This window comes from Crinia signifera, chromosome 5 (assembly GCF_055691185.1).
Source record: "Crinia signifera chromosome 5, ASM5569118v1, whole genome shotgun sequence".
Taxonomy (NCBI): Eukaryota; Metazoa; Chordata; class Amphibia; order Anura; family Myobatrachidae; genus Crinia; species Crinia signifera.
The window spans coordinates 28,842,074-28,868,986 of record NC_139221.1 but is presented as its reverse complement, the minus strand read 5'-3'; the positions used below and the strand labels follow the sequence as shown (position 1 = coordinate 28,868,986).

The window sequence follows — 26,913 nt, the reverse complement described above, 5'->3', positions numbered from 1 at the left end:
ATGCTGTTTTAGCAGGGTGCTGCCAGAGGGGCAGGGCGCAGCGCCCCACTAAAACAGCCTAGTGGGAACACTAGTTCTAGCTGCGTTGCATTATTACAGTTGTATACAAAAACCATGCATATTTTAAATGGGACCTGTTGATGATCTTTAATAACCTAATGCTGGAAAAGATGAGATGTAAATATGAATACCACTCCATGCCATCTGCAGTGTGTTAGTGCGTCTTGCTGTCGCATACATAAAGCGCAATGATCCCTTCGCTGCAGCATCCCCTCTTCTGCACATACCTCCTATCAGAACTTTCTCTGAGCGACTACACAAGGACTATAGATTATTGAGCTGTTAAATCGGAAAGTAATTAGGTATTCTGCAAACAGCATGAAATAAAGGAAGATAGTGCTCCAGTCTGTATGTAGGTTAGCGACCAATCAAAACTCTACATGTAAAACAAATGTTTGCTTTAGATTACTAGGCAGAAAATCAGTTTGTACTGTGCATGTGACCACTTGCTTGCATTCATGAAACAGAAGGGGGGAGGGAGTTGGGTAAGTACTAGAACTGAGCGTGCTAGGACAGACACAATAAGTGCAATTAAACTACGGTTAACACTGACGACCTGCTCTGCTTGTGCACCTGATTTTTTTTTTTTTTTTTCATTGATTTTTTTTTTAAACTGTATAGTTGTACAGTTATCGTGTTTTATTCTATTATTTGCTATGTCTGCGTATAAGAGGCAGAAGGCCAGTACCCAAGCTGGTCTATGCAGGCCTGTACATATCTCCGGTAGTCGTGTCACTGAATATAATATAGTATGTTACAAAAGTTGTTGTTGTTGTTGTTGTTGTTGTTTCCGTACCTAGGGCCTGGTTCAGACCTACTAGTATAATCACAGCCTAGTGAACAGGTCAGCACCGGCCGGATGGGAAAGTGCAGCTATGTGCGGCCTGTACAGTGGGGATATAATTGGATAGGAGAGGTTTATTAAGCTAATGTGGGTGGTTCTGGAATTTGCTAAGCTGCCTGAAGAGGTGAGTTCTCAGGGAACGCTTGTAGGTTTGGAGAGCCTTAAAGTGTGTGGGAGGGCATTCCACAGAGTGGGTGCAGCCCATAGAAAGTCCTGCGATCGTGAATGGGAGTGAGCGATGAGTGTGGATGAGAGACTTAGATCTTGTAAGAGCAAAGAGATCGAGTTGGGAGATATTTTGTGATAAAAGTTGTACGTTTGTGCAGTTTGGTTTATTGCCTTGTATGTGAGTAAAAATATTTATTGAATTTGGTAGAATACAGGTTCCCAATGGAGGGGCTGATCAGCAGATTATGAACATCTAGTGAGGAAGATTAGCCCTGCAGCAGCATTCATGATGGATTAGAGCGGTAAGCGTCTGTATTGGGCGAGACCAGTAAGGAACAATTGCAATAATCCATGCGGGAGATGATGCGAGCATGGATTGGAGTTCTAGCTGTGTCTTCTGAGCGGTATTGGCGTATTTTACATATGTTTTTAGATGCATCTAGCATGATTTTGAGACAGATTGGTCCTTTGTTAACCACATTCAATCAGAGTCAACTTTGACCCCTAGGCAGAGAGCTTTTGGGGTAGGATTGATTGTCGAGTTCTCAAGAACGATGGAGACGGTTGGTAACTACTATTGGTTGGTGGAGAAACTGTGTTCTAATGTCCTTCAGAGGATGTTAAATAGCTACGTTTGCTTATCTGCGGCTACAGTTATTAAATATCGTCAAGGGTTAATTATAGTCTCATTTATAAGGAGATTCCACCTGATCTTCTTTTCCAACTGGACATACACTCGGTGATCGCATGCCAAGAGTCTTCGTGTCAAACTTGCCAGCACAGAGGTGGCCAAAATAAATTAAATCCACCTGTCTGACCTTTCCCGCAGCGTGACTGGTATCTATTAATGTTGTTGGTTAATACTGACTCTTCCTGTGGTATTCAGTCATGGCGTGGACAACACCCAATCGATGTGCCGATCTGTCACTGTGTATGCTAGGGGCTTGTGCATCTCTCCATGGAGAATTTGGATAGGTCTTCTTTTCTTTTCCAACATGGTTTATCCAGATTCTCTCTTTTTTTTTTTTTTTTTTTTTTTTTATTAATTTACAATGATGACCTTTAGAAACATTAACCCACAGATATGTATTTAGCACTTGGTGTACTTTTAAAAGCGAACTGTTAACAACAAAATATAAATCAACTTTAATAAATGGTAGTATTCTTCACCATCTTTAATACTGATATTTCTGCTATAGCACATCCTAAATTAGTTAACATACTGTATCCTATGTGTTCTGTAAATTTCAGCGTAAGATCGATATACCGTAGTTTTCCTTGCTGGAAATTTTGAAAACGTTTTGTAAAAATTTTTTAAAATACGTTTTTTAGATCTTTTAGAAATAGAGTGGGGGGATGTTTTTGGATTCCTTGCATGAGTTAGAAGTCATCCAAAGCAAGCAAGGTAAAAAATGGTAACTAAAACAACCCAGATATGGGCACTTACGGCACTCCTACAACAATACAGTAGCAAATTTTACACTCCGTGCGGCAACATTTCAGTGGTAGTAAATGTAACTCTCCTTTCTCAGAAATGGCTGGATCAACACTAACCACCAACAATCACCATTGCCTAGATCATATTTATCCTCTATTTTGTCTGGACAACAACTGAGCCTCTTTACCATGTTTCCATGCTTTTATGCAGCGAGTCCATGCCAAATGTTTGACTGATTTAGATATTTGCATTAACTGGCAGATTAACCCTTTGAGTGCGAACATCTCTGAGAGATGTTCAAAATATCAACTTAAAACGCCCGCGTCACTCACATTTGTTATATTGATTCAATTGCCAATTTTGACAAGTTCACTTGGCACTCAAAGGCTTTTGGACTTTTTTTTTTTCTTCTAATTTTATACCAATGTAATGCCTTTTGAAATCCAACATTGATCTCGTACACTAATAAATATGTGCAAGCATTTTGTGGCTTATGTGTGTCTTTGGTAACGCTCGTGTAGCATTCCAGTCTGTATGGAGCCTGTATGTGTGTGCGTCAGATGGAGTGAAATAAAATTCCGTTCTATATTTGTCCGCGGCTGTTGCAATTGTTATAAGCAGAGGAATAGGAAGCCCTGTGGGCTGAGACCTTTCCTGGTATGTCTTAGAATTCCCTTTGAGAGTAATGTCCCCATCCGTACAGCGAGGACTGAGCACATTAATTCAAGAATGTTATTTTTAATTAACCATTGCTTGCTTTGTTATTCACTAATTGGCTTTGGAAGGTCGGTTACGGCGGGGAAAATAACAAAGTTACACGTTATGTGACCATTGTCGCGCTACGTTCTAGCAACTGAAACCAATGGCATGCGTATATCTGTTTGTGACATGGGACACATTTGGCTACATCCATCATTGTTATCGCTTTATAATGTATGCATCATATTGTAGGGGTTAGTGATCTGATTCTCCAGCTGCTGCGGCTCAGTTCTGTCTGACGAGTTAAGTGAGAATGGTTTAGCTTTGCTAACTGATGAATCAGACCTGGAAATTGTAAGAGTTCTATTCGTATTCTTTCATCATGCTGCCAACATGAACCTTTTGTCATTTGCAGGTCTGATTCAATGCACATATAAATGAATATAGAAATCTAGAGCTGTATAAGCTGGTGTACAGATTGCACATTGAACAGGGAATCTCTCATTCTGTGAGAACCTAACATTAATTTAACCAATAATATTGATCTTTATATTTTTTGTTAATAACCATGTGTTTGACACCCCTCTCTGCTCAATCCTTCCCTTGTAGATCTGGTAGAACTTTAAAAAAATAAAAATAAAGCTGAAGTGTTGCCCACGGCAAACCAATCAGATTATGGCTATTCTATTCACTACCGCCTTCAGGAAAATGCTGGAATCTGATTGGTTGGTTGGTTACTATTGCATTTTAGATTCTTTCTTCCAATGTATTGGTATCCGGTCAACGGATCGACGATGTCTAGGTGGAACATGTTATGGTCTACCAAGCTTGGCCAAACCCGTCTAGTTAGACTCCTAAAGATACTCCACTGCGTATAGGTCGAGAGTAACATAAGAGACGCAAGCGTTAGATCAACGAGAGCGTGGTTGACTGGTTAAAAGACATGAATTGTTCACTTTTTTTGGTGCCGATTTTCACAGGTCAACTTAGTTCATACTTTACTATCCAGTTGGGCATAGAGTATACAATAGTGTGCCGAGCGTAGCATGGCGAGTTTACACTTTTCGACCCCCCCCCTCCCCGTAAGTGAAAAACTCATGTCAACCATGTCACTATTGACCATGCTCCTGTCAATCTGACGCTTGTGTCTAACTTCCGTTACGGTCGATCTAGGCACAATAGACTATCTTTAGGCATCCAACTAGAGTGGCCAACCATAACAACATGGTCAATGTAGACCTTGTCGATCCACTATACCATAATGCCATGCATACATCACCATGTCATTTACATAAATTTGTCCTTTTTAAAGCTTTTAACAAATTTGTTTACTGTGATGGTCTGGATGCTGCTTAGATTACACATGCCGCACAGTTGTGATGCCTGGCCCAAACTGTCCTATGCATGGTGTTGGCAGTATACAGGCAGTTCATCTGTGTAAGCCAATGTCTGAGTGCCGCAGGCCTTAATGCGTCACTATTGGTACTGACCGCATCCTTTCCAAGTGATTATTAATGATCGTTGATGAGCAGACCTTTAAATGTCGGCTTAGGATGTGAAGTGTATCTACAGCAAAGCGCTAGGTTCATAATAAAGTCCTTGTTTTGTCTGTAGCAGCGCACATGTGGTTTGTGTGGTGAGCCTGCCTGCAGCAGGCTTCTGGCATTGCAGAACCGGAAACAAGCTTTTTGAAACTTTGCTGGGGGGTGGAAGATTATTTCCTCTCCACCAGTGGCCTCGTACCTGCCGGCGCAAGTGTCTAATAACAATTATATTGTTGTTCTTTTTCAGGGTGACATTTGCAAATGTGTCTGGAATACAGCATGCTACAGTATACATGCTGGATTGTATTCTCAGTGATCAGTGTACAGTGTAATTGCTAGCACAGGGAACATCTTTCTGCTTTATCAGAGCAGACGTTCTTAGATCCGGACGTCTTCGGAAACATAGCCCACAGTACAGCGGATTTTGTGACAGTCATTAGCGGAGTAATTGGATTTTGGCATCCCACATCCATTTCTTGTACAGTATTTTACATGTTAACCATTCCTCCGATACTTTTTTCTTTTTCTTTTTTTTTTTTTTTTGTGTGTGTTGCTTCTGTTGCTGCTTCTAACTTCTTTTATTTCCCCTCTACTATCCGTATTCTTGTCTTCCTGTCTCCATATTCAGGTAGTATCAGTGGCTGAGTACCACCGCAGGATCGATGCCCTAAATACGGAAGAGCTGCGTACTCTCTGCAGACGTCTCAAGGTGCCCTCTTCAGTAGTTCACCCCCCGTTCTCGGGACGCAAAAAAACAGACTTGATTTTGTAGCAACCTTAGCAAGACTTAGAACACATTGTCTTCAGCGGTTTAAGAGGCTTAGGGCGGTATTCAATCCGGGATAACGACTGTCGCAACGTCCCGACAGTCGGAATCCCGGGCCATTTTCACTCCGCTCGACAGGAACTCAACGGGTGAAATTTCAATGTTCCCGGCTGACTAGTGTCGGAACGTGGGCGTGTCAACGAAAACTGTCACGGATTTTCGAAAAACAATCTGATCTGTTTTGTTGGAATCAACCTTCAATGCTACTGGAAACGGCAGCATTGAAAAGGCGGCAGCCGCTATTACCACTTGTGGAAATAGCGGGCAAGATTGAATACCACCCTAAACCTTGATAGAACATATCTCATGACACTTACCCTCCCTCCAAAAATACGATCGTGGCTGGATTATTAGCAAAAGCAAATTAGTTCTAATTCTTTTCTTTCCCTTTTAAGTTTCTTGAGTTTTTGCTGTGATAACCTCTTCTTTTGTGTTTTTTTTGTTTTGTGTGCTGGTTTGTCTCTATTTTCTGCCTCTGTTTTTGCATTTTGTATTTCAAAGTTAGTGTCTCATTTCATTATCATGTGTATGATCTGTAGATCATCGATATAACTGTTTTACTTCTTGGCTGTGAGTTCTCTGTTGCAGTTGATAATGCCGACTGATGAAAGCAAACGATAAAAAAAAAAAAAAAATATCATCCGTCACTGCTTCCATGTATTTTTATCTGCAGGGTATTAATTTGTGAGGTTTGTGTGGTTCGGTTCTTGCAGTACGGTGGTTGCTTTCACAGTTGTGCTCAGCCTGTCCTCTGTGTTTTGCACCTCTCTGGAATGCCCCGTCATTGTTTTTGTCTGTATTCATTGGATCAGCCAGATGTGTATGGGGGCATTTTTCACTTGTTCATTCTGTACACCGTTAACATTGAAGAATTGCAGATGATCATCATGGACAAATTGAAAAATAGCACCACCTGCATATACCTGCAGTAGTTATTGGGACTGTTCCTATGAATAGTCTAAATCTAATGATTTTACCTATACACTCGGTCGGTACGCTGGCCTTGCCAGCTGCCGTCTGTGACCACATCGCTCTCACTACTTCACCCCGCACAATTTATGGTTGTGGTGTTTGAAATGTTGTACAGATTTTCTGTAAATGGAAATATGCATTGTCTTTATCTGTTGGTCCCAGTATTAAATATTCATTCTAGAACCCTGCGTTTTTCATAACCCTTGCAGTTCCTCTGCTGTGGTGCTTTTGGAATTGGTCTGGTCTGCACATCGGTTCTGAGATATTGACGTTGTTGTAGTAGAACCTCCACAGCAGAGAGAACACCCCTGGCCTGGATGAGGAACTGCAAGGGTTGCTAGAACGAACACTGTCTTATGATGTCAAACATTGCAGTTCAGTATGGATTTGTAACCCTTTATGACCCATTGCATGTTTCTGATGTATCCCAGTGATGACATCACAATACATTCTATACAAAACGTTTTTTTAATAATGTCCATTTAAATAGACAAGGGGTCATAAAGGGTTAATCAGCAATGACCTTAATCGGCATGACTGGTATACTTAAATGCAGCTTACACGATCACTAGGGGACTCATTTAGTAACATTGGTGTTCACAACGCTTATTGGTCTAGAACAGTGTTTTTCAACCACTGTGCCGTGTCACACTAGTGTGCCTTGAGCTGTTCTCAAGTGTGCCCCCAGATCTACAGATGCGCATGCCAGTTTACAGCCATCTCAAGTTCTACTGTTATTTACTGCTCTCTTCTTTTCATGTAAAGGGCCAATGTATTATTTTTGTTACCTGTGGGGACCAGTGTGATTATTTTTTATATGAGGGCCAATAGGTTTTTTTTTTTTTCCTGTGGGGGCCAATGTATTTTGCCCTGTGGGGATCTCATGGTGTGCCTTGGCAATTTTAAAATCTTATATAGTGTGCCGCAAGGTAAAAAGGTTGAAAATCACTGGTCTAGAAAGTCCAGTCGCACTTCAGCTTTTATTGTCTCTGGTGCTTAGGCCCGATAGAAGGGACTTGCTGACTGTTTGCTGTAGCGCAATACAAATGATGTACTTACATGTGTTGTTCGTAAAGCAGTAGCACAAAAGATATGTTTGGAAACTGTTTCCTCCTGTATACATCTGTGATATTCTGGACATTGTGCAAGGGGTCTACTGAAGGGGATGCAGTCGTCGGTAATAAGGCCAACAGTCAATAGATTGACCACTATTGGTCGACAGGCCATATGTCGACACATGGAACGGTCAACATACTTTAAGCGGACATAGCATTTATTCAATATTGGTGTATATTTCCGATAGGCGGAAATATCGCTTGTTTTTGACACTAATAGGTCACATTTACATTTGCCTATTCAATGCCAGGGCTGTTCCTCCGACTGTCGTAAAAAAATCTTACCGTATTGAGGCACCGAGCCCAAAGCATGTCAACATAGACACTGAAAAAAATGGGAAAATTTTATGTTGACCTTTCCTATGTTGACCTTTTGACCATGTTGACCTTTTTCATTTGTCGACTTATTAACTGTCCACCTTTATGACCCATACTCGCCTGAAGATGGACAAACAAGTTACTATTTTCATTTGGCATTGACATAAATAGAAATATCGGTACTTGTGAGTTATCTGGGCGTCCGATTTTGGTAGTAGATCGCATGCGATATCGCATGCGATATCGCATGCGATTTGCGATTTGCATGCGATTTAGCATGCGATTTGCATAAGATTTGCTATTCATTTCATTACCCCACTATCCCCAAAGTGTGTCTATCAACGTGAACCCGAAGCGTGGCGAGCGCAGCGAGCCCGCGAGGGGCGGCGGTACGCGTCCTCCGACCTTTTCATGCCCTACTATCCACTAGGGCGTGGAGTGAGAATAGAATAGTGTGGCGAGCGCAGCGAGCCACCGAACCCGAAGCGTGGCGAGCGGACGCGGACACCTTCACAGGTATCCGCGTGCCCTTGCGGGCTTCACAGGTGTCCGCGTCCCCTCGCGGGGCTCGCTGCGCTCGCCACGCTTCGGGCTCGGTGGCTCGCTGCGCTCGCCACACTATTCTATTCTCACTCCACGCCCTAGTGGATAGTAGGGCATGAAAAGGTCGGAGGACGCGTACCGCCGCCCCTCGCGGGCTCGCTGCGCTCGCCACGCTTCGGGTTCACGTTGATAGACACACTTTGGGGATAGTGGGGTAATGAAATGAATAGCAAATCTTATGCAAATCGCATGCTAAATCGCATGTAAATCGCAAATCGTATCCGATATCGTATGCGATATCGTATGCGATATCGCATGCAAATCGCATGCAAATCGTAAGTACAAAATCGGGCGCCCGGATAACTCACAAGTACCGAAATATCTTTATGTGCCCAATCCACTAATCAATATGGTACAGCTACAAATACCAGAACCTTCATAGCTCTCTCTTAACCACTGAGCTGGCTAATACTTCTTTGTACATGAAAATGCTCAGTTTTTTTTGTATTTTATTTAATTTTATATAGAATTTTTTTAAACTAAGCATACCATAAAAAAAAAAAATTCTGTGGTGTACGGTTCGTAAACTTGAACTTTAACCTCTCAATGGCTGCAGTGCGGAACTGCCCGCTTTTTCCGGCAAGGCCGTGGCTGTCATGGGTAGAATATGCAGCTGTGTGTACGGTTTACTTTTTTAGTGTATATTTTTTTTTGTGTTTTAGACATGTTTTTTTTGTTTGTTTTTTTTTGTTTCATTGTCGTTTGCTTTTTTGGTCTTAATACCAATAAAAAAAAAAAAAAAAAACACTTTCCCTAGACTGGTCAGTGACAACATGAAGGATGTTAGAGGTATGTCTAAGTCTTTTGCAGTTTGTTGTATTTTGTTAAGAATGCAGCAGGATGTGTTACTTAGGTTATCAGGTCTTTGCATGTAGCGTGTGGAATGCCTTACCTGTATATCTCCGTGTTCTGTATCTCACATTGTGCATGACCTATCCTAGAGGCTCTTGTGCACTTTTTGTGTGTCAACGTTATCTCTTCTTGCTATGAACCAGTTGTACACACATGAGAATAACCTTTGCCTCAATGACCCTAAAGTGGTCTGATGGCTCTGGAGAAATAATACTTACTGTCCATCACCTCTGATTATTATTAACCCGATGAGTGCCAGAGTTGCTGGGGGGGGGGGGTGATGTGCAAAATATCTGATAAAATTGGCAGTGTCGCTCACAGTGACTGTTCTTCTTTTTTTTTTTTTTTTTTTTTTTTTTTTGCGTCCCTGGTGTTTTTAGCAGATATTTTGCACATCTCTCACAGCATCTAAATACAGGGATCCAAGATCTCTGCTTTTATTTAAATATCCACTTGGATAGCTGGCCCACCTTCAAATTAGAGACCACAATTTCGATATGAGTAGAGTATCTGGGGGCGGCTTTCAGGAACTTGCTGATTAATCTGTCTGTCTCCTAAAGATCGCAACAAGAGAGGATGTCTGCTCCAAGCAGACCACAAGCATCAAGACCGACCTGGAACCGGAAGCGTTCCGACCGAATCTCAGTGACCCCAGTCAGCTTCTCCAAGTTGACCAAATAGAAAAGGTGGTGTATTTTTATATAAATAAACTAGTGCGCTGTAGCTGTCATTCACTGGGACCCTGGCTATTGTCTCTGTGTTATCTCTGCTACTACAGTATCTTCCCATTCTATTCACCTTTTGATCTCCCCTATTCCTCACCTCTCTCCATACATATTCCCCCTCTTCCACTATTAACCATCCCATCTCACCCTTAATCAACTTCTCATCTCTTCCGGTTCTATCATTCTATCCCTAGTCCTACCTCCTACTTACTGTACCTTCCCATCTTCCTACCCATCCCATTTATCCCCTCTCACCCTATTCTTCCATCCTATACCTTTTCTTTGGCAATCAAAGGTTGAATGTGCCTATCCTCTGTGTAAGAACTAATCAGAAACCTACTATATGTACTTTATATGATTTTATTTGCACAAAACGTGCCTGCATCTGGCTGGCTGTTTGAAATGATAAATGGCATCTGATTGGATGGCTATGAATTGTCCCCTAACACTGCAACCCCCACCCATTACAGGGGGGGAAAAACGATTCTCTTTTCAAATATGCCATTTCTTTTTAAATTTAGCAATTTTTTTTTAAGGTTTTTTTTTTTTGCTACATAAATTATATGACCTGCATTAATCTGTATTGTATGACCGTTCCAACAGCTCACTAAGCACCTCCCACCTAGGACAATCGGCTACCCATGGACACTTGTCTACAGTACTGAGAAACACGGAATGAGTTTGAAGACCCTGTACAGGACTATGCTGGGGTTGGACACACCAGTACTCATGGTGATTAAAGACAGCGATGCACAGGTGATTTCTCCCGGTCTTCTATTTTGGAACGTAGCTTTCTGAGGTTCGTAAGTGCTTATAGCATGTGGGTGAGGCTCTCCTCATATAGGCGGTATTACATATTTCCCCAAACCAATACAAATTGAGTCACAGACTTATCCGGCGCTCAGTAGCGTAATTCTTCTGCTGAGATTTCTTCAGCATATACTCCACATGTAGGGAATACAAATAGAATCTCTCATGGTGTAGTACCACATGTAACAAATTTATTACACAAGAGACAGTTTAAATCAATTAAAACAAAATAGACATAAAATGAATCCTCCGCTGTCAGCATATAAAGGGGGGGTAATTACCAGATCCAAGGGAACTGTAGACGTACAGTTCAAATGAGCATATTATTCAATTCTCTGGAGTCAGGATACCGGTCTTCCTTTTCTCCTCTGTAACGCTGTCCTGCTCCCAAAAATCTGGATGCCTCCTTCTGTATTGCTGCACAAAGCGGGTATTTAGGTGCGGGCTTACACCACCAACGCGTTTCCTCCCCGCCTGGGACTTCCGGAATTAAATTTTGCCAGCGTACTTCATGCCAGCGTACTTTGGGCATGAAGTACGCTGGCAAAATTTAATTTGTTTTACCTTCACCCATAGGCTGGCATTTCATAATTGGGGATGCATTCAGCAACCTGGCGGTCACTGTACAGGCACTGGAATCCTGACAGTCAGGGTGGTGAAGGGAATTTAGGTTTAGGTGGTGGGGTACTGGGGTTAGGCACTCGTGGTGATGATTAGGTTTAGGCTGCTAGAAGGGAGGGTTGGGGCCCTGGGGCAGCGGGAAGGCAAGGGATACAGTACGGAATCCCGGCGGTCGAAATAGCGACAAGGGGGGGCCGTGGATCGCCCATCCTTGATTGCTCGATGTGCTCGCCACGAAGCGGGCCCGGTGCCTCGCTACGCTCGGCACACTGTTTTATTCTCCCTCTTTGGGTGTCCTGGACACCCATAGAGGAATAAATAGGCGGCATTGCGACGGTGGGGATTCCGGCGTCTGTATTTCGACCGCCGAGATTTTGACTCCATCTGAAGGCAAGTATCTGACCTTTGTCAGGATTCCCTGGCTCGGGATGTTGGTGTCTGTATTCTGACATCCAGTCATCCATATGTATCCTGATAACAGAACCAGCCCTTCTCGTCTAATAAAATTGCTTGGCGACAGCAGGGCTCGACAATTTTTTTTTAAATTGAGTCCCCCAGCACACTGATACACACATAGCACTGCACCACTGAGCCCCCCCCTCCCCCCCAGCACACTGATACATAGCACTGCACCACAGTCCCCCAGCACACTGATACACACACAACAGTGCACCACTGAGTCCCCCAGAACATCCATACACACACAACCCCACGGAGTCCCCCCAGGTCACCCATATACAGAACTTACATATACCGTGGTACAAACACAATGCATACTTCTGAATATGACCCTCTCCAGAAGGGACAGTGGCCCCTTTGTGCTGGTGACCCAGGGGCACCGTGATCACCAGGCATCACTACAGCAGGTGCCCCGATGAACTTCTCCACCGTGACATTGCCGACACACAGAGCGGATCCGCAAGATGACAACTCGCCTGCGCTGGCTGCCGCTGTATCAGATCAGGTCCGTAGTGTGGCTATTTCAAATCTCAAGGCTTCAATCGGAGCTCACTGCTGGCACCTGATTCGCTGCCGAACCGTGATCTCTCCGATTGACTCGCAATTTGGCAGCCAATCAGGTGCAGGAAGTGAGCTCTTATTGAAGCCTTGAGATTTGAAATAGCTGCTCCGCGGACCTGATCTGATACAGCGACAGCCAGTGGAGGTGAGTTGTCACTCTGCATATCCATTCTGTGTGTTTGTGTGCCGCCGCTCCACGTGCAGGACCGTGTACATTAGGGGGAGGAGCAACTTCATCGGGGCACCCACTGAAGTGAGGCCTGGTGATCCCTTTGCAAAATGCGGCCACTGTCCCTCCTTGAGTTTTGAAAAAGCCGTCCGGTTCTGATACAGCGGCAGGCGGATGAGTTGTCCACCGCTCTGCCGGCTGCTGTCATTAATGCAAGCCACCACTCTGCCTGGGGAGATCTGGATCCTGGCAAATCTGGTCGTCAGGAAGCAAAATCAGGTCAGCGTGGCGACCTGGCGCCCGGGGTTTTTCGAGCCCTGGGTTACAGTATGTTAATTGCTAATTCTATATAAGTCGTGACCTCACTATTCATGAAGGCCGGGATATAGCAAACGTAAAATGCCGTAAAAAAAATAGTTTTTGGTTGGGTTTACCGTATTTTCAGATATACTGTATCAGCGTGGGATCGGCGCGTTTTCCGACACAGAGGGTAACAACAGATTTTTCTGGCGTTACCCTATAGAAGCCTATGGGCTTCTTTTTGCATCCCCCACCTCCCCATACCGGACCCAACCACGCCGCCCCCTTCCGCCTCCCCACCTGCTGTCCGGACAGCCTCCAGCTGTGCTGCTCGGACCTAGTACTTCCCCTTCCAGGTGGAGAGAGTAGGATCAGGAGCCCAGGAGTCCCTGCAACAGGAGGCTACCAGGGCAGAGGAGGTGAGAGGGACTCTCTCAACCGGCACCGACTGCTTTTGAAAAGGGCAGCTCCTTTTGCATGAGTTGTCATTTGCAATATGAATCGCATATGTTAGTACATATGCGATTAGTATCCTATCCGATGTGTGGCACATCCCGCCCAAAGAATATATGGAATAATCTGCCCACTACTGTAGAGGTCACTGAGGGGGGCAGTCACCGTATGAAGTCTTGAGCAAACCGGCCAGCGACTGATCATATACTTATGTCTTTCATGCAGGTCTTTGGGGCATTAGCATCTGAACCATTTAAAGTGAGCGACGGTTTCTATGGCACTGGAGAAACCTTCCTGTTTACATTCTGCCCTGACTTTGAGGTAAGTTTGCTCTCTCTGCTTGAAATCTATCACACGAGAACACGTGAGACTTTGCAGCTCAGCATTTGGCGCTTGTCGCTGTGAAGTTAAGGAAGATATTTGGAGTTACACCGCTGACAAATTCCTTAGAGAATTCCATTTATTTAGAAATGTTCCCTCAGGATTTTAGAACGGATGATAAATATTGCCCAAAGACTAATTTGTTGTCTTCCCTTTTGTCAGCTGAGATGATTATTTATTTACAGTTCCTATTATAGCGCATAGGGTAGGAGGGCCCTGCTCACATGCCTACAATCTATAGGGATAAGGTGATTCTATGGGGTGTATTCAATGTCGCCAGCGAAGGAGTTTTGTATGGCTTAGAAAACAAGCCATCCTCGCCATTTAACCCCCTCACTGGCCCGCTCGCCCTGTTCTACGTTCCAGGAAATCCTCGCCATCAGAGGACGGTGAGGATTCCCCCGAACGCTGAGGTTCATCGCTAATGTATCAAGCCCGCTGCATATAGCTGCGAGCCTCACTGTTTTGACGACCGCACACACCGCTCCCACTCGCTTTTTAGAAATAGCGAGTCGGAAACTAACAGTGCAGGGGGTGAGTTGAATACTCAGGGCGGGTTATGACGGTGGACGGTACTTGTTTCCTAGCACGGCCACACCGATCAAGATCTTGGGCATTGCAGGTAAAAAATCGCGTCGGTCGCATCGCATGCAGGCTAAAAAATCGCATGCGATGCGACTGACGCGATGCCCGCGATTTCCCATAGGGAACAATGTTAAATGCCTCAATTTACCCAAATCATCATAGGGAACAATGTTAAATGGGCCAGAAACCCCAAAAAACACCCCTGAACAGTGAAATGGCCCCCCAAATTAGTTAACGCCACCCCACTATCAACGTGAACCCGAAGCGTGGCGAGCGGCGGCGGTACGCTTCCTCCGACCTTTTCATACCCCCACTATCCACGTCGGCGTGGAGTTGAGAATAGAATAGTGTGGCGAGAGCAGCGAGCCACCGAGCCCGAAGCGTGGCGAGCGCACGTGGATACCTTCACAGGTAAACGCGTCCCTTCGCGGGCTTCACAGGTATCCGCGTCCCCTCGCGGGGCTCGCTGCGCTCGCCACGCTTTGGGCTCGGTGGCTCGCTACGCTCGCCACACTATTCTATTCTCAACTCCACGCCGACGTGGATAGTGGGGGTATGAAAAGGTTGGAGGACGCGTACCGCCGCCCCTCGCGGGCTCGCTGCGCTCGCCACGCTTCAGGTTCACGTTGATCGTGGGGTGACGTTAACTAATTTGGGGGGGGGGGCATTTCACTGTTCAGGGGTGTTTTGGGGGGTATCTGGCCCATTTAACATTGTTCCCTATGATGATTTGGGTAAATTGAGGCATTTAACATTGTTCCCTATGGGAAATCGCGGGCATCGCGTCTGGACCATTTAAGCCTTTTTTAGCCGCCTGCGATGCGACCGACGCAATTTTCACTTTTTTTTTCAATGCATTTCAATGGGAAATCGCGGGCATCGCGTCGGTCGCATCGCAGGCCACTAAAAATTACCCGCGATGCCCGCGATTGTGGCCGTGCTAGGAAACAAGTACCCGGTGGACAATAGGCACTGCTCGCCGTCATAACTCGCTTGATCGGCATTGAATATACCCCATGTTCACAAAAGTTCAGGGAGCGATCATACAGATTCCACTGCTTATATCCTACGAATAAAGAATTCAATCCGCATCCTAATATAATCTGGTTGGTTGCTATGGGAAAAGGCCCTGCGATACCAGTATTAGGGGTACATTTACTAAGATGGCGTTCTATTGAAGATGTGCCCATAGCAACCAGTCAGATTCTACTTCTTAAATATTTGGCACCTTCTAGAAGGTAATAGAATCTGGTTGGTTGCTATGGGCAACATCCCATCTTCACTAGTGCTCTCATGTTAGTAAATGTACCCCTTTAGAGTCCTAAATGTAAGATCAGGCTGTGTGCAGTGGCGTAGCTATAGCTCCGCAGCCCCCGCGATGGCAGGGAGGCGCAGAGAACCTGTGGGTGCCGGGGGTCTGCGGGGCTATAGTTACCACTTACCCGCTGCTGTCTGGTGCCGTGCCGTCACGGTCCCGTATCTCCCGGCGCCGGCTCCTGCTGCTATAATGAAAACGGATTCTTAGATAATGGCTGCCCCCATACTGTCTGCAGTATGGGGGCAGCCTTAAGAGTCCGTTTTCATGAGGAGCCGGCGCCGGGAGAGACGGGACCGCGACAGGCAGATGCGGCCGGGAAGTTACGTTGAGGGGAGGGAGGGGGCCGAGGGGAGGGCGACGCCGAAAAATATGCAGCGGGGGGGCGACAATTAGGTAGTTACGCCACTGGCTGTGTGGTATGTGTTCAGTGCTACATGTACTGATTGCGCTAGTTTATTTGCTCAGCCTGCATGTGAAGGCCTCCATACACTAGTCCAACTTGTCCTAGGGACAAGTCAGACCCAGTTTTCCCTGAGCTCCCCCCCCCGGCAACTCCCTGGGAGAGCTCACTAACGATTTGGCACTTGATGTGCCCATTTTTACATGTAAATTCCCGGAAAACTGTGGGGGCAGGAGAGTAATGAAAAAAACCTTGGAAGCGGCGGGGTCCAGGATAGGCCGGCCACTGATGGGTCCAATCCGACAGATTGAACCTGCAGCAGGTTCAATCTGTAGGGTCCGACCCGTTGCGTACAGGACCACGCATTGGGTCTGGTGGGATGTCAAACACATCCGATTTGGGGCGATTTCTCTGCCCGATCCGTTGGGATTGTCCCAAATCGGATAAGTGTATGGGCACTTTTAAGTGTAATTCCGTTTTTCTTACTCATATTGCAGCACCCTATAGCAGTAGGTGCCCAACCTATGTACATGGTGCATATTGCATTATAGTTCTCTATGACACGTGAGCCTTAAGTCACTGAGTGTGCAGCTTGCTTGACTCGTGTTGCAGAATCTGGGTAATTCCGACATGATCGCACGGCGAACGATTATCGATACTGTGCATGTGTAAGGCCCATCGTACTCATGTCCGATGTTGTCCTGCTATATTTGCAGTGTCGCTGACCCAATCGAACGTAGCGGTGCAGGCCGGGTGGCGGTGGGCTCAGGTGTCGCCCATGGGAACACCAATCGTTACATGGGCGTCCTAATGAAAACGCTGGCTGTTCCCACATGCGAGGGGATGGATCTTCTTGACACATCCCCTTGCGGGGGGGGGGTGTTGGCGTGCATTCGGCTGGGCGGCATTATAAGGACTCTGTGAGCTGCGAGTCAACCAGAATCACCCCCAATGTGTATTGCTTCATTTCCTGCCTGTGCAGCTCATCTATCGCTATTTTGCTGGATGCACAAACGTTGTTTGTTATGACAAGTGGTTTGGGAAGTATAAGGCTTCATCATGAAGTTCCTAATCAGCCGTGATTGGGCTCGGTGATTACAACCTGCGTACATGAAGTCTTAATCACAACTCTTATAGGTTCGTCAGTCACCAACTAAAAAAAAAATAAAAAGAATTTCCCACATAATAATTATCCTAGTTTTGTGAAAGGTTTGCTTCCTCCTATTGCCTGTCATGTTCCATCATTTCATCCACCTGCCCATTGGTTTATGTTTTCTGTTCTTGTTACATGAAGCTGATACAGGATGTCCCCAAGGCGCTAGTAGGGGGGCCCTGGGTTGGTGGTCCATTTATTTTTAGGGTCAGTGTGATAGGTTAAACCAGGCATGTCCAACCTGCGGCCCTCCAGATGTGCTAAAACTACACATCCCAGCATGCATTGCCATCATTCTAGCATTCCCTAATAGCCAAATTGTGGCAAGGCATGCTGGGATGTGTAGTTTAAGCACATCTGGAGGGCCGCAGGTTGGACAAGCCTGGGTTAAACCATTACTTGTGGCTTCCAATGAAAAAATATGATGATAAGCCAAAGGGAATCCTGCCCATCGCCACATTATCTTAGGACTACCTATACATTTACTTTCCTCCTCCATCCATTAGGTGGCACTGGAGTGCTTTACAGTGGGGAATAGAAATCGACCACAAGGAGCATGGGCACTATAAATATAAAACAGTGTGGCTAGCTCCTCCCCTTCTACTTCCCCCAAGGCAGTCTTAGATTGTGCCCTGCAGGAGCTGGTCACATTTTTGCTTCTCTTGGGCTATTATTTCATGTAGGTAGCGTCCACCACTACCTGCCTGCAACGTGAGCACTGCCTGGGTCTCTATCCACTGTATGCCCGAGTACTCGCTGCTGTGACCTCAGTTACAGTGGAGAGCGGATGCCACTGCATGCGGTGTGCGTCTGGGTCCTCTGCTTGCATGTCCACCGCCGGCAGCTGGGCAGTGGTGAGTATAACCCTGGCTCCCAGCTAGAAGGGCGTCCAGACAAAAACAGTCAGGCGGCATTTAAAAGCGAGCATTTCAAATACAGGAGCATAGTAAGGGGACCAGGCCAGCAGTGGGTGAGCTACACCGCGCACTCTGGGTCCCAGCTGCTAAAGGGAGAAGAAAGTGGAGGTGTCCTGTATCCTGCTGCCTCTACCCCAGGATCTGTGAGTCAGACAGTGGGATTTAGTGGCTTGTCAGGAGAACACAGGCTGTGTATAAATTTGCTGTCATAGCGCTCTGCATATTCATATACCATAGCACTGTTGTGACACTGTGGCACAGCCTGTTCCTTTGTGCTTCTCTCCTGGACAGTATTTCTTACTATCCTATACTAACAGTGTGTAGAGAGTTGTGTGTGTGTGTGTAACATTGCAGGAGGCACTTCTAAGAAGGTGACCTGCAGAAAGTGTAACTCTAAAGGCCCCCATACACTGAGCCAATTTGGTCCGATTCGATGGATCATGCCCTGAAATTGGGCCAAATCCATTGTGTGTGACATGCCGTCGGGTCCGGTGCGTGGACCCGTGCGCCGCGTACCCTGTGGTCGCACCGGCGGGACATCAGATGTCTCGCAATCGGACCCATCAGTAGCACATCGCAGGTGCTTTATAGCACCTGCGATGTGTCTGGTCCAATCCTAGGTGTTTGCCAGCGGTTAAGCACCACTGGCACACACCTATATGCAGCTAGCAGTGTTGTCCGTGCGGCGGGGGACGGGCAGCATGGGGTAGGCGGGCAGCTCCTAGTGGCGGGGCCCAGCCAGCTAGTGGTGGCGGGGTCTGGCCAGCTGGTGGTGGTGGGAAGCGGGGTCCGTCCGAGCGGCGTGGTGTGATGCAGCTGCTGAATATTTTGAAATGATTGGCTGAGAGAATTCTCTCAGCCAATCAGATGGGAGGCCGCCCATGCTCCTTATGGTCACCTTCTATTCCCCACTTGAAAGCACTCCAGTGCCACCTGTGGACTCGGAGAATAGGATTTAATGTAAATACAAAATCTTGATTTTTCTGAATTTCTCAAAAAGAATCTTTTGGCCTAGAGTTGATGTGAAACAATTTCTGATACTCGATGTTCAAAATTGTTTTGGAACTACCGATGCAACATACACACTTGCTGATGGACACAGGGAGCGACGGCGAGAGGGGAAGTAGCGGGAACCATGCTGCAGCATGGCCCTCGATAACCAGGTCATCCCTCTTCTCTACATGTTCAGACGAGGAAGGGAGTCGTTAAGGTGGATACATACTGTACAATTTTTTTGACCAACTTTTTTGACCAATTTCGTTCAATTCGGCCATTCTAAACGAAATTGGTCAAAATATCTTTCAGTGCGTTTGCGAGGAATAACGAATGATTTGTTTGTCAACTGTGCATGCAGCTCAATTCGGATATCTTTCAAAAGGAGCCTATAAACTGTAGCTAGATCTGTCGTCTTTCATCTGTCGTCAATATCTTTCGTTCAAGGCACTGGGTTCAAGGGAAATGTCTTTCAAAGAAATTGGTCAAAAATTGTAGTGTGTATGCACCTTTAGCGATGTGTGAGAGTGTGCATTGTTAACTATATTGTGTGTACACACTAGACGGGAAAGAAGGTCTCTTCTGGACACTATCTTTTACTTTCTCATCTAATGTGTATGGGGATAAACCCAGTTAAGAACCTCCATAGTGATGGGGAAAGTACTGAGCGTGGGGGGTTATGCTAAGAATGTGACACTGGTTTCCATAGTAATCACTTAACACACTAAATTAATTCAAAGGAGCTTGGGGAAAATAAACAGTGAAAATTAATTTCAGTGATTTTTTTTTTTTTTTTTTCATGATTTATAATTTAGTTTTTTTTAAACCTATACAGAGTACATAATATATACAGTAAACATCTAAAGTGTATTTTCCTGGTTATAATCATGCAGTGTCTATGAAATCCTTTTCAGGCTTCTGCTTTCCGGACGGAACTTAATAGCAGTTAAAAACCTATATTGATTTATTTCTTTGAACTCTGTACAACATTACTATTATAGATGACAGATCTTCTCTAACTATAATAATTACAGATCTCCCATGACCGGAGCATCAATGGCCTTTCAGGATGTATAAATGTATGTTTTGCATTGAGGATGTAGATTTCGCTTTATGACTGAGACCTTCTTGTTCTCTCTTTCTAGGTATTTAAATGGACAGGTGACAACATGTTCTTTATTAAAGGCGATATGGACTCGCTAGCTTTCGGCGGAGGAGGGTAAATTATATGTTTTTTTTGATGATTAAAGTGTCCGTTACCAGTTCCAGCTTATATTAGTCATCCCGTGATGCCGATGTGCGCACGCTTCATTTTTCCAGTCTGACCTTTTCTTGCGAACAGGATTTATAAGGACTCTGGTTCTGATTTTGAGTCTGATGCAGCGGTCACATATGAGACTTTATGCTAATGCCACTGTAATGCTTTCCCTGGACTGGGATGCCCACCGTTGGAGTCCGTATACCCTGAAATACCATGTGGGGCATTTTTAATCCCCCCTATCGGTCACACATGCACCAGCCCTGCCTGTGGCCGCCACTGTTAGTGGTTGAGAGTCTCTGTAAGTAATCACTTACAGTAACAGGCCTTCCATAAGACTCCCCCATCTCTGTGCATCTGTTTAGATGTCCCCCTGTTTATCCCAGTCACTACAGAAGGACACCCAATTACATTTCTGCTACTGCGCATCTAACATTGTACTGCGTCTCTGGTACATACAAAATTGGAAAACCTTGCTCCACTGTGTCCGACATCATCACTACTGCACCCAACTCAAAATCAGGCCCTTTATACGGGCTCATTCCAAATATTAAATGTGAAAAGTAGAAGGGGCAACATATTAATTAGCTGATACTCTTCCTGTTGCAATGGCGTTCTCTTGAATCATGCCATTCTTCAATAGTATTACTATAGTATTTGCTATCAAGCAGTACCTACATAAAGCCTGTAGGTGGTGCGGGTGTACTATTTTGACATTTATTTATTTATTACAAACGATACAAATAAGAGTATATCTTTGTTTTGGGATGCAGCAATCTCACCACAAACATTTTACTTGTTACCCCACTTTTGTTTTTGTTGGTAACGAATGACCCTGTGGCATTTATTATAGCCAATAAAAAAGTACTGCCACATTTTTCCTTGTTTTTTGTATACCGTACTAGTAAGCCCGCTCAATGCAAAAGCTTCCAAAGCGAGTCTGCTACCTTCTGTGTTTGCATGTGTGAGAAAGAGATAATGGGTGAGCTTTAATAGGATGAGAGATTCAGAAAATGAGAGATTTGGTAAGAAATCTCCAGTTGCTTTAAAACGGCAATCATTTACACTGCAAAATCAAACTGGTTTTGCAGTGTAAATGATTGCCGCTTTTTAAAAAAATGGAAGATTTCTTACCAAATCTCTCACTTTCTGAAACTCTCATCCTAGTTAATTTCACCCGTAGTTTCACTTTTCTGCCAGCAGATGGCAGTGTTTTGGAGACTCACAGACACTAAGGGGGAATTTACTAAAGGAAATTTGTAAAAAAAATAGGTGTATTTGTATCCAGAAATACACTTATTTTTGACATTTACTATCCCAAAAATACGGCTATTCGTATTGATGTGCTATCAATATGAATACGAATTGCCGTATTTTCGGGATAGTAAATGTCAAAAATAAGTGTATTTCTGGATACAAATACACCTATTTTTTTACAAATTTCGTTTAGTAAATTTCCCCCTATGTATTTTTTAAACTAATGAAAAACTACAATGGTGTACATAAGCTGCCTCTAGAGTTGTGTTATTATAGTGGGGTATACAGTGATGGGCAGTGAGTCGGACTGTTGCTATACACCCATGGTACAAACACCTGGGGTCGAGTTACTGGAGAGAGATAAAGTTCCACACAACCGCAATCTTACGTTCCACGTTTGAAAGAAAATGACAGGAGCTGATTGGCTGGTACTTTCTCTCTTGTAGGCTTAGGCTATAGACCCCTAGTGGAAGGGGTATGGGTCATAGTGTCAATAGGTCGACCACTATTGGTCGACGGGCCATAGGTTGACACATCTTAGGTTGACATGGTCAAAAGAGAAAAGATTAGGTCACCAGTGTGGCCTTAGAGTGCTCCCCTGCCCCCCGTCTTCCGGAAAATTATTCCCCATATCGGGACGCTAACTTCGGGTGTGGAATCACCTATATCTAAATCTACAAAGTGGATTACAAACTCAAGATTTTGTTTCCAAAAAATCGAGTGGACTGGACAGTCGCAAATCCAAGGGTGACTATACACAAACTTAAGTCAATTTGTTTTTTCTGTTTTTATTATATGTATATTTATGTCTATTTTAATAAATTGTAATTCTTTTTCACCATACACCTGACCTCTCTTAAAAAAATGTTATTCTGTATAATCCATCCTAGCGCAGTCGATCACCCCCTTTTTTTTCCTGTATATTATATTGGGGTTGACTCCCCCTTTTTAGATTGCAGCTTATTAGCCAAGCATACGCACACTAAGCGCCTTTCTTGGATATTTTTATATCCTCCTTTTCTTTGTGGCCTTAGAGTGCGCCTGGAAGGAGTTGTCAAGCTGAAGCAGCGGTTTCGGATGTCAGTCCCAAACAACGTGTAACAGAAAAAGGGAAGGGTGAAACCGCGCTTAACTAAAACATGCAACAGGTATTGGTAAAAAATATACGAATATTTAATAATATGAAATAAAATATAAAGTTAAAAGGATTACATATCCCATAAAAACATTGATACCACAATGCGTTATGTGTGAGATGGTATAGTCAAGGTGATAGATCAAGCTTATATAGCGAAACGCGTCGGTGAAAGAGACCCAGGACACCCACAGTCAACCTGCAGATACAATCCAAACCCTGTGACCGGACCAGCCTTGGGAATTCTATCCCACCAGCCTGCAATTTGGGACATTACCATCCATTACCAGGTAGAGCACCAACCAACATCCGGTGCTCCCTGGTCCCTTACAACACAACCCCAGGTAGAGCACCCATCAACAACAAGGAGCTCCCTGGACTGGAGATTACCTTTCGCCTAACAAAGCCATTTATGGGACATCACTACAGAGGCACTCTAGGAACGGACTCAGGACTGTGCAGCATATTGTGGGTGACTATACCATCTCACACATAACGCATTGTGGTATCAATGTTTTTATGGGATATGTAATCCTTTTAACTTTATATTTTATTTCATATTATTAAATATTCGTATATTTTTTACCAATACCTGTTGCCTGTTTTAGTTGAGCGCGGTTTCACCCTTCCCTTTTTCTGTGACCTGGTCAAAAGTCGACATAAGCAATAGATCAACAGGAGTTTTCCCTTTTTTGGGTGTCTGTCAATTTAGGTCGACATGGACTCCGTAAAAATTGCACTGCGTTCGCTCGCTGTTCTAATCTAACTCTACGTCCACTTGGCTGGTAAAGTATGAAGAACAACCTTTTTTGGGAGGAAAAATGTGAAAAACACATGTCGACCTTTTCCACTTTAACCTATTGCTTGTGTTGACATTTTGGCCATGTCGATCTAATGCATGTCAACCTTTTTATGTGTCGACCTCATTACTGCCGACAGCATCCCAATGGAAGCGTGCAGATCTCACCAGAGCAATCCCTCACTGTTCACATTGTGCACTCTTATTAAACTTAAAGGACATCTCCTCTTCCTTTGACCTTTATTGGTTTGTACTCCCCGTCTTGCTGGATTTCTTCTCTTCCAGCCGTATCCTTTGATGGCGCTTGTCCTCTGAGCATGGGTTGTTCCCAAGGCAGGCATTGCCGCAGAATTCTATTGTGTTCTAGGGTAACTGAAATCTATAAATAAAACCCCAATTGCTTGATTTATAGAAATATATAGCTAAAAGAATCCACCGACGGATGCCGGGAAATAGTATAAGTGTCAGGGCGGCACATACTGTACAAATGGTTATGGATTGGCGGATCAACAGGGCTGAGGTCGACTGTACCATGGTCGACGGCGTCTGGTTAGACGTCTATACTTTGAAGACCAGGTTTACATAGATATTGACGCTGAATCGACGTGAGGCAGGCATCGACTTGATTTTGGTTAACACTAGCAGGTTTTTCACATTATTATTTTTTGTGCCAAGTGGACACGGTTTATGTGCACCGTATTAGTGTACCACTTTGCCCGCCATGCTTCGGGCACACTATTATATGTCCACTTGGATCGTCGAGTAGGAACCAAGTGGACCAGCATGAAAAACCTTTGTCGACCTTGCTACTGTTGATCAGGTTCCCGTTGACGCTTGCCAACTCATGATCCTGCGTCATAGAAACATAGAATTTGACGGCAGATAAGAACCACTTGGCCCATCTAGTCTGCCCCTGTCACTGTCTGTGTAAACCCAGTCGACCACATACAGACATCTAAATAGACCTCTAGTGGTCCACCATGGTATTGTCGTTCTCCGCTCCCTCGATCTGCCTTTCAGATACCGTACAAATAGTCTTGTTAAGGTCATCTGTAGGTAGACCTCACCTGGAATTCTCCATGCTCCAATGTCTGGTGGGCTTTATTTTTATTTCATTATTTGGTTTATAGTTATGACTTCAGGCCTATAGTCTCTTACCTAGGCCAAACGGAATTTCTAGGACACGACTTTTATAACCTGCCATTACTGATCTGCACCCCTAACATGTGCGTCTTTATTTTCTGCAGGGGGGAGTTTGCCTTGTGGCTGGATGGAGATCTTTACCACGGCAGAAGTCACTCCTGCAAAACTTTCGGAAACCCTACGCTTTCTAAGAAAGAGGATTTCATTGTTCAAGACATTGAGATTTGGGGGTTTGAGTAATTAACGTTGTACATACAACACTGCACAAAATCTCTCCCCCACCCCCTCCTCTGTACAGAACAGAGAGACTCTGTGTACCGCAGCTTACTAATATATATATATATATACCTTTTAATATATTTGTATTTTTGTTAATATTTGACCATAGTTCCTGTTTATTTTCGGTAGCTATATCTATTTTCAGACATGATTTTTGGGTGGAGCCGTAATTGTACGTTTTCGATGAATGTTGGAATTCTGTCACTTTTTTTCTGTCACCGATCTGGTCCTACCCTCCATGCCACCAAGTGCAAGCTTGGAGATGGATTATGGAATTGGCAGCGGAGGTTTTTTTTTTTGTTTGCTTTTTTTTTCGGACACAAAACAAGGATGGTATTACAGACCAACCATATTTTTTTTTCGGAACCATAGTTCACGCTCCCTAAAAATTATAATACCAATTCTGAGTACAGGGCATAAGAACAAGCAGGAAACCGTAATGTAGTTTTGTACTGAGTGCATATATGTTGTACTTTTTTTTAGTATCCAATCTGACAAACTGGTTGACTCGTACGATAAGTAGACAATATTGTGACTCGTAATATTTGTGGATTATGCAAACAGTCCTGTGATCTCAGAGGGAAAAAAAGAAAAACAACAAAAAAAAGAAAAATCCAGTCTAGACTATATCGGTAGCGGATTCGTAGAGAAATACGCCTTTCGTGCAATAAAGTGCTCCGCAAAACACTCTCTCAACGACGAAGCTTCTAATCCTGTGTTCTGCGAGTAAGTTGCTGTTCTAAATGTGACGGTTCTCTTCGTGCTGAAACTTCAGCTGTTTGATAAACATGTATATTATTTTGTAAATTATTGTTGAAAATGTAGCGTTGTTCTTATTAACGTGTTCATTCGACGGGTTTGCTTATAGCACTTTAACTTATTTTTTTTTTTTTTTTTTTTTGGAGACTCAATACAAGCCAAATGGAATGGCTAACGCGGGCGTCAAGGTGCGACCGCCGGTTGCTCTCTCTCTTTGCCGGTTTAAGCTACAGTGTCCGCCAAGCGTTGCCAGCCATTTCCGCAACGACTGCCGGAACTTGTAGTTGAGTGAACTCTGAGAACTGCCGCCGGTAGCCCAGGTCCGGGTTAATATATGTATAGCATCTGAAAATATTTACGTTTCCTGGATATAAAAATATATAAAAGAAAATCTTCAAAAGAAAATATACTGCTATGGTAACAAAGGGGAAGACGTTCTATTTATACCATGCTAATGCTGAATGTGAATACAATTACAGGGCATAACCTTCTCTATGTACATATACGTATATTCCTGCTAGGTCTGGTATGTAGAATACTTGTAAATATATCTGCATTTCTCCCCCTCTGGTCTTCCACAGCACTATTAGCGTCTTTGTGGATTCAAGACTATTACTAATCCTGTAATGGATTTTAAGTACTATAAGGTCATAGTGATATAATTATAAATATATGTATAAATATATATATATAGAAAATAAATACATGTACAATAAAAATTGTCGGATGTCACCTTTTTTTTTAGTGTGTGTGCTTTTTTATGTAGGGATATTTCATTGTGACTTTTGGATATCGGTTATTTTATATGCTGTGCACAGGTAAAATGATCAAACGTAGCAGGTTGCTTTGTGCCTATACAATAATACATAGCTGGTGCGGCATGTGGTCTATTGCTAGTACTGGACTTATAACGCAGCTTCTACTGTTACCATAACGACCTCCACCTTCGTCATCTAAGCAGTACCCAAGATCACATATTCCAGGTAGATCCTAGCAACC

The 26,913-nt window shown here is 44.2% G+C and overlaps 1 protein-coding gene across 4 annotated transcripts in view; it reads left to right on the top strand.

The window, feature by feature from the left end:
• OXR1 (oxidation resistance 1) overlaps nt 1–26,651 on the top strand; it is a 402,412-nt gene extending 375,761 nt beyond the window's left edge. For 2 of the 4 annotated variants that reach the window (XM_083186874.1, XM_083186875.1), the window contains 6 exons: nt 5,382–5,462; nt 10,000–10,125; nt 10,768–10,920; nt 13,763–13,858; nt 20,430–20,503; nt 24,981–26,651. In XM_083186874.1, coding sequence (XP_083043000.1) covers nt 5,382–5,462; nt 10,000–10,125; nt 10,768–10,920; nt 13,763–13,858; nt 20,430–20,503; nt 24,981–25,116 — 666 coding nt within the window. In that variant the 3' untranslated portion in view covers nt 25,117–26,651. The remainder of the gene's footprint in view (nt 1–5,381; nt 5,463–9,999; nt 10,126–10,767; nt 10,921–13,762; nt 13,859–20,429; nt 20,504–24,980) is intronic. The other 2 variants (XM_083186876.1, XM_083186878.1) reach the window with 1 other exon arrangement.
• The last annotated feature ends 262 nt before the right edge of the window (nt 26,652–26,913 follow it).